The sequence below is a fragment of the Cannabis sativa genome, chromosome 6 (genome assembly GCF_029168945.1).
Source record: "Cannabis sativa cultivar Pink pepper isolate KNU-18-1 chromosome 6, ASM2916894v1, whole genome shotgun sequence".
NCBI classification, from domain to species: domain Eukaryota; kingdom Viridiplantae; phylum Streptophyta; class Magnoliopsida; order Rosales; family Cannabaceae; genus Cannabis; species Cannabis sativa.
The window spans coordinates 8,980,959-8,992,680 of NC_083606.1; the positions used below are offsets into that span (position 1 = coordinate 8,980,959).

The following is an 11,722-nucleotide window of genomic DNA, read 5'->3' on the forward strand; positions in this document are numbered from 1 at the left end:
TTTTGGTAAACCGTCCAACCCGAATAACCCGCCCAAACCAAATCGACAAAACCGATAAAAAATTCAAACCGACATAACTCGACAAAATTCTAAACCGCCCAATCAGTTAATTGGGCGGGTTGAAAATTGACCCAAACCGCCCAATTAAACCGCCCAACCCGATTTAACCCGATTTTTACTTTTTTTTTTAATTTTATATAATATATATTTTAAAAAAAAGTCCCAAATCCTAAAATTCTTTCTCAACCTCTCAATCAAATTCTTTCTCACATATATTGTGTATTTATATGGTTAATTTTTATTTTAGTTGAAACTTAAAAAAAAAAAAAACCCCCTCTTATTTCAGTTTGGGCGGGTTAACCCGACCAAACCGCCCAAACCGTCGGTCGGGTTAAGATTTATTTATTTATTTTTTTAATTGGGTAGGTTGTATGTAGAATTTTACAAACCGATCTTTACGTTGGGTTAGAAAATATGTAGTATAAACCGACTAAACCGACCGCATGTACAGCCCTACTACTGACTGTCACACTTTTGCTGCAACAATATACATGCAATATGTAATAAAAATGTTGAAAAGCAAAAAGAAAATTAAAATGAATAATAATTAAAAGAATTACTAAAAATCTTGTAAATGAAATAGAAATTTTTTTTATTATTTGCTGCAACAATATATATTGTATTATGGTTGAAAACTTAAATAAAAAAACATAATAAATAATAATAAAATCATCTTCTATAAAGTATATTGTATGAGATTACAATGTTAAAAAATTTAAAGAAAATAAATAAATAATTAAACTCTACATATACAATTTTACGACATATATAAATAGAGAACTACATATATATTTCTCTATTTATATAGAATACACATTTAGAATTGTAAAGTCCTTTTTTGGCAAGTTAGATGCCAAAATATTTTTTACTTTATGGTAAGGTTTATTTGCATTCATAACCGATTTTCTTACCTTGTTTATTCGGTTTTTATTGCTCTTTTCTATGTTAGGAAAGAATCATTTTTCAGCTGGACTTTTCTTTGTTTGGAAAATTCTTGTAAGAGAAGAAATTCTCTTATGAAAAGTTGCCTAATTTGGGAAACTTGACTTTCCCTTTTTCTAATTGATGATTTCGATTTTGCCTCTATTAGAACAAATCAAATTATCTTTATTTAGCAGGTTTGAAGTCCAAATTCGTGATCTTGGTTCAATTTAGAAAGTTTCCTTTCTGGTCCTGATCTCCTACTGCGAAACTCAATTCTGATGCTGCAAATCAAGAATTTTTTAGGAAAGTTTTGTACAGCTAGGAAATTGTTTTTGTGGCTGTCTCTAGGGTTGCTATGCTCTATAAATAGGACCTAGAGAGCGACCAAACGATTTCATCTCTTCTAGTCTCATATTTCCATATCTTTCTTTGTGAGAAGATTGTTTCATTTGTAAAAAAGTGTTCAACTAGGTTTTGATTTTCTTATTATGATCTCATACTATTCTTAGAATAGGTTGAAGAGAAGCTTTGAACAAACGTGGGTCTTCAGGAGAAGACTTTTCCAAGTCTCATTTCGGGAGGAAGTGAGCATATATCTTTGGGAGAAGATTTGTTTAAGCCTTACTTCGGGAGGAAGTAAGCACACATCAATAGCTCAAGGGAGTTCACTACTTGGTGTGTTTCAGAGATCAGATTAGCAAGATGGATTACAAAGAGTTGCGGCAAATCACTAGAGGGAGTCTAAATTTGTCTAAGTCAATTGCTTTTGTAATCTTTGATACTTTACTAATTGGTTTCATTCTCTAGGCGTGGCCCCGTGGACTAGTAGTGTTTGAAAGAACACTGATACCACGTACAAATTTCTTGTGTCAAGTGATTTAATTTTCTGCAATTATTTTTTATATTCTATCTGTTCTGTTTTGTCGCTGCAAAACTGGTTTCTCTAGTAACAGAATTACATTCTGCTTCTGCTAACGTATACAGTTTTATACTCTCATATATATATATATATATATATTATTGACATTTGTAAAAACTCGATTTTTCAGGAATTGTAGGATCGGGGACCACATCACCCTCAGCCATCACAGCCGTACTGCCATTTGTGCCACGGTTCACGCTTACAACATTCCCACTACGCTGCATGGTAATGGAGGCACCATGCAACGTACCATCCTGTACTTCCTTGTCAGGCCTTCCCCTTGCTGCCACCTGCGCTTTCATCTTCACGCCATTCATAGTGGAGCTGGCATTCTGCTCTGAACGGATATTATACTGTCTCTTCCAAACACCTTTGGCACGCTGGGCATTCCCCTGTAAATTTATACCTTCATCACAGACCACCAACTCATAACTAGAGCCAAAGGCCATGAAACAATTCCCACGAGCTCCATCTACCTTAATCCACGACCCATACATTCTCACAGTAGGTCCAACCGCGCAGGGTTAACCCATACCGTGGGTTCAGTGCATTCTTTGTTTGCATGGACTAATTTACCACAATTAAAACATAAGAAAGGCAGTTTTTCATACTTAAACTGAATCCAGGATTCAGGGTTTGCTTTGAGGAAAAACCCAGTAGGGATAGGATGACTAATCCACACATCAATCCAACATCTGAGATAATCAACCCTCACAATCTCCTCCTTCCTCTTCCCGTTAGTTTTGACAAGCTGACCAACCTTCTTGGTGAGAATAGGGGCATTTGTTTCAGAGAGACACCGAGTAGGCAGACCGTGAAACTCAACCCAGAAATGAGCCACTTTAAAATCTGACATACGCACCTCCCCTTCAATCAGCCAAGGATGTTTGAGATTCAGCAGCACACCATTAACCAGCCACGATCTTTTGTTCATGACTAAAGCACAATCCTCTTCTGAATCGAAGAAGAAACCTAAGACCCCCTCGTCAAACTTCTTCATCTTCCAGCCTTGCTCCAGATTCTAGATGCCAAGAAGTATTTTCTTCACCATTGATGGCCATGCTCTTACACCCGATAACTTTTCCAACACAAGCCCTATTCACCACAATATCCTCAAGAGAGAGGTCCTCAAACAGTTCCATCATTTCCATCTCTATATTACTGTCGCGTTCCAAAACCTTCCCGACATCATGAGTCCACATCCACGGTCACCTCAACACTATCTACTTCCTTCACAATAGCCATGACCATCAAGGAGAACAGAGAGACACCACAACGAGAAAATAAACACTAACCCTCAAAGAAGCTACAAAGAGCGAAAAAATACAAGTAGAAAAAACATCTGAGAAAACCAGTAAAAGTCCACTAGGAGACTAGACCAAATAGATGAGCCATCAATTCTCGGATCATGTGATATAGTATCTTATACTTCACATATAGCAATCAAGGGGTTTTTTAGCTTATAATTTCATTTTGTTTTTTACATTTTGAAAAGTTAGAAAGCATTTTATTACTACCTTCAAATTGACCTGAAATTGCGATATCTTTTGCTCTAGTGAACTATTTTTCTTACAAAAGAATCCCATTATATAACTTGTGTCAAAACATGTTATTACTTAAATTTTATGTTTTGTAATCTTATCTTGAAAGTTATAGCAGTGATTTTGTAAGCTTACTCGTCTTTTTTTTTTTTTTTCCAAAGCTTACAATAGTCATTGTGATAAAATGTTGACATAAAAAGTTTTTCTGAGAATTAGGCAAACAAATTGACAAGAAGTATATAGAAATTCAAATCCTTGAGTCAAAACAAAATGTTCTCAATTTCTGCTAATTTGGCACACAATCCAATCCATGCCAACTTGCTTATTTTCAAATCTTCACAAAATGTGCACATATCTTAGTCGAATTCTTGTGTGTTGTTTTTTGAATGGATTGATTGCTAAACAACTATGTGCCAAAGTTTGTTTAAGGAAGTGGGCAAGGAAAAAATATTGAGTTTGGCAGCCACAACTTTCAATTTCATCCTTAGTATGAGAACTAAATGGTGGTTTAACTTTAATTTAATAGCAGTCTGCATAGCCAATTGGACTTTGTTTTTTTTTAGAAGTAATTGGACTTTGGTTTTAGTTTAATGATTTTTGGCATGTGAAAACTTTCACATGTGAATATCTCCTAGTGTATCTTTCAATGGGGTCAATCAATGTAAATGCTGAATAATTGAGGACCACATGGATGAGCAGAGACAAAGTTTGAATATGAAAATCTTATCAAAAAAGAAAAAAAAATTGGATTTGAAAATAATTGAAATTTGGAAATATAACACTTTATTCTCTCTATGTTACTGAAATATCTAGTTATTTCTCCATGTTTTAATAATATCAAATATAGACAAAAGATTAATGTTTTTTTTTTTAAGAAAAAAAAAATAAAAATCTTAAAACACATATACCTTAATATCTAGAGAAAAAAACTATAAAATAATTTAAAAATCTAATAGGCATGGAATATTTATAGTGAGTGTCTCACTTCTAATAGGCATGGCCATCACAATTTTGTAACTAAAACTAAAAGGAATTATTTCACAAAAACATAAAAACATTAAAAAAATTCCAAAAATACAGTTTCACGAAATTTTAAACATTTTTTACGATTTTTTTTATATATAGAAAATACGGTCTTTTTATTTTGTAATCTTGTTAATTTGTTGTTTATTTTTTGTTATATGTATGTTATTTTTTGTTGTTATTTTTTTAATGTTACTTTTATGTAATTTTCTTGTTGATTTTATGTTATTTTTATTGGAAATTATTTTACCAGGATCTTAGATCTACTCACAAGTATGTTGATTAACACCCTAAATATGAACTTTCTAAAACAATGAAATAAACACATATAAAGTTTAAGAAACCTTACATTGGTTGCAGCGGAACATAATGACTCCTTCCGTTCAGATATCTAGCCCTTGATTCCTTTCTGTAGCAGAGCATTATCAATATCTGAACCTGGATCTCTTTCTCTGAATCCTTGATGCTGAAACTCCTTTGCTGATGATCTTTCTTCACGATCTTCCTCACTATGATTGAGGTATCACTTGATGTGTGTGGGCACTACTCTAATCACTAAGGATTTCGAAATATTGAAGAAGAAGAGAGAGAGTGGTCAGCTAAAGATAGGGAGAGAGAAGGCTCAGTTTTTCTAATTCAGAAAGTCTGAAGAAAAGTGTTATTTTCCTGAAGCCTTCACTATCTATTTATAGCATTCCACTAGGGTTAGATTTGAATTATATGGCATTAAAATAATGAAAAAATCAATTTAAAATGCTACAATAGGTGGCCGGCCATGCCTTTAATGGATTGGGCCTTGGGCTTTGCAATTTTGCAAATTTAACACCTTTTGTATCTGATTTTCTCAAAAATGCCAATTTCCTAATTCAATCATTTAAATGCCAATTCTAACTATTTAATAACTATAAATAATTATTAAATAATATTGTCATTTATCATATTTATTAATTGAACCATACAAAGTATCATAATTAACAAATATGCCCCTATAAACTCTTTCTTTACAATTTCGCCCTTACTTAGTGAAAAATTCACAAATAGACATAGTCTAATTTGAGAATTATAATTGATTAATCAAAACCAATTACATGAGTCTTACAAGCAATATTATCTCAACTAGTGGGGGGACCATGGGTCTATATAACCGAGCTTCCAATAAGTAGATCAAGAATTTAGCACTAAAATTCACTAACTTATTAATTCTTCGTTGAATCCACGCATAGAACTTAGAATTGCACTCTCAGTATATAGAATGCTCTATATGTTCCACCATATAGACACATCATTAGTTATCCATTGTTATAATCCTAATGTGATCAATGATCCTCTATATGAATGATCTACACTGTAAAGGGATTAAATTACCGTTACACCCTACAATGTATTTATTCCTTAAAACACTTGACCCCGTATAAATGATATTTCAGCTTATGTGAAATGAGTACTCCACCATTTATGTTCGTTTGGTCAAGTTCGAAGGAGATCATCCTTTGCTTACTATTCGCCAGATAGAAGCTATAGATTCCATGTTTATGCTAGCGCTCCCACTCAATTGCACTACCGTGTTCCCAAAATGTACGTATCACCCTGACCTAAAAGTAGGCTTAACTAACAAATCAAAGAACACGAATAGCCTTTCAAGATTGAGCCTAATCATAACAGGATTAAGATCATTTGATCTAGGATCAACTAGGCGATATTGACTTGAATAGATTTTACGGTAAGTTTAATTAAATCTAAGTCAAAGTTCAATATCGGTCCCTTCCGATGCATACTCCATGCATCCAACCTGAGCTTTACTTTAACCAATGCTCTGGAAAGAACATAGTATTTCTCCAAATACAAGTAAACTCTTGTTGTAGATTATCATATCAGTAAAACCCTATGTCTGATAAATCTAGGAAACTTTATTCACATAGTCATGTTTACTTTCCAATGTGTTGACGGCACAATAAACAGGATCAAGTATGTGAAAAGGGTTTCAGATGAATTTATACATTATGTACATATAATCATGAAATAAATCATATGAACCATGCAACATTAAATGTTATTTCTGATCTATATTAATAAGTAAATCTGATTATATTGAAATGAGTTTTATTTAGGGCATAAAACCCAACAAACTCCCACTTGCACTAATATAAAACAAAAAAGTGCGTTTCAAATAATCTCAACACCTTGATATACAAATCAAGTGTAGTAGTAGTAATAAACTCCTCGTAATAGGATCTGAAAGGTTGAATTAATCACAACCTTTTCTCCACCATTACTCTTCCTTTAATCACAAAATCATTGATAATGTGAAATTCCTCTCTATATGTCTGCTCTCTTGGGATACTGGATTCTATACCTTTGACAACTACTTTTGGTTAATCAGGAAATTAACACTAGTAGTTTAAGGCAATTTGGAATGGTGCCAAAGATGTATAGAACTTTCCTTAGACTGAATAAGTACCTTTCCTGCAGCTTTAACATTCAGTCTCTCTCTGGTAGACCTAGAGACTTCAGATAGGTTTTTACACTTCTCCAAAATCACTATTCCACCCCCAGAGTAACCACCATCTTATCAGAAATATTTACTAGCACATAGGCAAATTTTGAAATCTGATATGGTGTAGTCTAAGAATTTTAAACACACCCTTATAGACTAACATATAGTTCCTCTTCTTTATCTTAGGATTTACTTGATTGTCTTCCAATGTTCTTCTCCTGGATTAATCTGATACCTACTCATTACTCCCACTCAACAGCAGGTGTCTGGTCTAAGGCATACAAAAGCATATCTAAGACCTCTCACTGTTGATATAAGAAATTCTTTCATGGCTTTATCTTTTCTGGAATAGTTGAGACTTTTCCTTAGATAAAATCTATGCCTAAGAAGTTGTGAAGCTTCTATAGATTGCCATTAAAAAGAAAATGCTTCAGCATCTTACTAAAGTAAGTTGCTTGCATTAGAGTAAGTAATTACCAGGTATACCACAAGCCATAGGTTTAGATAAACTCAAACCTATAATACTAGGAACAGGAAGTTTTGTTAAGTCCATTGAATGGACTTATAAACGAAAATTTCCTTTTATGTCCTTGTAATAGAAAACTTTAGGTTACTCCATGTGAATGGATTAAACCATAGTTCTATTGGCTTTCTTCTTAGTTTCTTATCTTGACAATCCATTACTTGTTTAAACTCACAATGGATTTTAATCACTAGTGTCTCCCAAGTCATAAGAAGGTGAGTTCCTAGAAACTCTCCCACTACGACAAGGCACCGTGAATTATGTCTAAGAAAACTAAATGGTATTGACCTCTTTGGTTGTGACAAGACAACAGAGGCAGTGGGATCATCATATGTCAAATAAGATGATAGAACACTTTTAGAATCAAGAATTAAATATCTCCTTTATTTGCTACTTGTTTTCAGACTTAGTCATTATCTTAGAAAAGTAGTATTTGTTTGAACAAACACTTTCTTATCTATTGACAATGGGATGGTCCACCCCTAATCACTTAGAATAGCTAACAAACCATGGTTAACAGTTCTAGCTTTTCTTAAGATTTTAATTAGGTCATCCATGAATCTAGTAATGATTTACATTAAGTATACAACCATTACATCATTCTGAAATTGTATTACCATAGAAGGAATTAGGCAACGACTAGTAACTAATCATCAACATGCAACTCGAAATTTCTGGGGAGGTAAGTTTGGATATAATTCAAAAATCAATTTAATGATCTTTGAACTGCATATCTACTAACTATTTCTCCACCCCTATCAGTTCGCAAGATCTTTAACCACTTACCTTAATGGTTTTAACCATTGCTAGAAATTAATGAAATTTTTCAAACATTTCAAATTTCTTTGCATAAGGTATAATCTAGAGTGATCGTTTTAAGAATACAACGAAAAAATCATATCCACCCCTGAATGTACATCCATCTGCGAATGAGATGAACTACTTTTAGTGGATATAGGCATATTAACTCTTTGCAGAGATTGATCTTGTCAAATCCACTATGAACAAGATACAAATGCCATAGATTAAAAAAATGGTAGTGTCTATTGATGACATAGGTTTAGTTACATCAAAGAGTTCTTAGAATACTGCAAGTGGATCCTGGTCACAGAATACCTAACTCATATTCCATACAGTTTTAATCCGTTAATAGAAGATGGATATTAAACACTTGAGAAAGTGTAACTGTATTGTATCTGGAATTAGAAATATAAGAAAATTTCTGTTTGGATTCTAAAATTAAAGTCAAAGACTTAAATTCAACCAAATATAATGAGTAATTCTTTCTTGGACCACCACTACTAATTAAACTCTAAGTCAGATTTGCCCATACAAGTAGGAGATTTCTAAGATTGAGGATTTATATCAATTGGGAATAGAATTTCGGGATTATAATCATATGGGTCATTTAATTTCTTAAGAGAAAATATATAATGACATGAAATGATTTATAGACCATTCATCCAATGATATATTATTGAGCTAATTCGAAATGAATAAGCTAAGAGGAATTAGGATAATTTCGTTTATAAATAAGAATCCAACGATGCTTCGATTAGCGAAAGACAAAGTAATCTTATTTATGTAATCTTCTTGTTTCATATCGTAAAAATACTAGTCTTAGGTGTCATCAATTGATGAACAACTAGATGTCGCATATACAATATTTATCTTTCGAGATCTAACACTATTATGTATGTCTAATGGTGAAAATCCACTAGGGATTTATCTCATTAGATAAACAAGCCAAGTTAGACCAATAATGAAGATTCGAAATTAAACTACAACTTAATAACAGAAAATAACATGGTTCAATATAAATTCATACACAATTCAGAAATTATAAACATATAGCAAGTAGGAATGACAAGTGAAAATACTAAAACTTACAATCCTAAATAATTTCTAAGGTTTTCAACAAACTGATATCAGTGTCCCGTTTAGGCGAGAGTCAAAGCTACCATTCATTGAATAGAGTTGTCAGCTCGTCTAAAATATTTAAACATTCTAGCAACCTTTTATTCGATCAAGATTGGAATTCAGCGTTGTCCCGTTTAGGCGAGAGTCAAGGCAATTCTATCTTATGAGCTTCCACCATTGTTTCATAATTTGCAAGTCAAGTATGGTCGCCACCATTAGGGTGATCCATACCATACAAAACACTTACAAACTACTTATCATGCGAGGTTAAACGGTGCGAAATTGCTAATGAACGTTCCTCCATTAGGGAGGATTACTCACTAAAACAAACGCGGTGTAAAACCCACAATGGAGATCGAATGTCTCTTGATAATAAAGCTCATTATTTAAAAAGAGTTGCATTTTCTTTGATTCTCTTTATTTATTCTATTTATTTTAAATATATATTTATTTAATTAAAATTTTCAATTTAGAATGAAAAATTCTAAATATAAATTTTAATTTAATATTTATAAATTTTACTTAGATGGTTATGAAAATAACATGAATTATTTCCATCTTAGTAATAATTTCCAATAAATATTTAGAAAAATATTCAATTTAAGTTGTTACAAAATTAATTTAAATTAATTTACAACTCAAATTTTATTTTCTATAAATATGTATATTGCATTTCGAAAAATTAAAGTATTTAAGAATACAATTTTCGAAAAATGCATGTTAAAATAAAAAATAAATCCTGGAAAAATTATTCTAATTTAATGTTGGCCCAAAATTAATTAATAAAATTAATTTACAACAAAAAATATAATTTTCCTATTTAATTAAATATATATAAGAAAAATTTCAAATATTTAAGTATGATGATGAAAATCAACTTAAATATTAATTTTCTATTTAATTAAATACACTAGAAAAATACTTCAAGCAAAAATATCATCTATCTAGATTTTCCTTTGACTAATTAATTCAATTTCTAATAATATACTTTAATTCAATTTATTTTAAATTAATCAATAAATGAAAAAATCATTGATTTAAGGTTATCCAAGAATTAATTAAAATAAATAATTAATTTACAACTTAATCTATTTTTCAAGATAAAATTCGAAATTCTAGCATTTAAGAAATGCAATTTCGAAAATTGATTAATAAAATAAAGAAAAAATATATTTTGAAAATTATTTAAATTTAGTTGAAAAAATAAATTTCAACTAAAAATAATTTTCTATTTAATTAAATGTCATGAAAAAGAAATATTTAAGTATGATGATAAAAATCAACTTAGATATTTAATTTTTCAAATTAATTAAATGTATTAAATTCAAGAAATAAATAATTAAGTGTAGAGAAGGCTTAATTATTAATCTCTAGTTTAATACTAGGAAAAATATACTTAAAATAAATTGTACCAAAATTAATTATATAAATAATTAATTTCACAATTTATAATATTTTCCTATTTAATATTAGAAATAATAAGTAGTCTAGAAATAACTATCTAGAAAATATCTTATTTGACTAAGTATCTTTTCCACAAAATTTGAAAAAATATCTAATTTAAGTTGTACTAGAAAAAATCTAGAACTTAAATATTTTCAAATTTAAATTTAATTAAATATCAAAAATTAAGTTGTAACCACTTAATTTGAAAATATTCCACTTTAAGTTAATATTCGAAAAGATATTAACTTAAAAAAATATCTAAAGAATCTTAATAACCAATGCCTAAAATTCCTCAACTTAATTTTGAAATTTGAAATTCAAAAGATATTCAGATTTAAGTTGGTTAGTTGTAGATAACTAAATATCAACTTAAATAAGAATATTTAATGAAAAATTTAAATTAAGTTCCAGAAAGAATCTAGATGGTTATAATTCTATATTTAATTAAATACAAGAAAATACACATAGTTTAGCTTAGAATAAAAAATTCTTTAAACTATGTTTTTCTTAAATTAATTTTAAAATAAATGAAATTAATTATGTTGCTAATCAATTTTAATTAGGTTAAACTAGTGTAATTAACCTAGTACAGTCATTCAAATCAGGCAAATGGGCCTTCACAATTGGGGTGGTTTGTGTGAGGGGGTGCTGGGTTCAGTATGTCGTACCCACTTCTATGGCTCCCAACTCTCACACAAGGCCCAAAAGAGAGGAATTTAACCTTAATAAGAACAACTGTTATTAATTGAATAAGCCCAATAACTAAATGGGCCTAAATAAATTCTATCAATAACTATGATAATTTATTTTAGCAACAACAACCTATATGCATCTATAATAAAATTAAACACATAGGCTCACACAGGCAC

At 30.8% G+C, this 11,722-nt stretch overlaps 1 protein-coding gene across 1 annotated transcript; it reads right to left on the reverse strand.

Annotated features, from left to right (window-relative positions):
- Nucleotides 1-2,405: 2,405 nt before the first annotated feature.
- LOC115694926 (uncharacterized) lies at nt 2,406-2,840 on the reverse strand. The gene has a single exon (XM_030622028.1). The coding sequence runs from the start codon at nt 2,838-2,840 to the stop codon at nt 2,406-2,408; it is 435 nt and encodes a 144-aa protein (XP_030477888.1).
- Between the last annotated feature and the right edge of the window lie 8,882 nt (nt 2,841-11,722).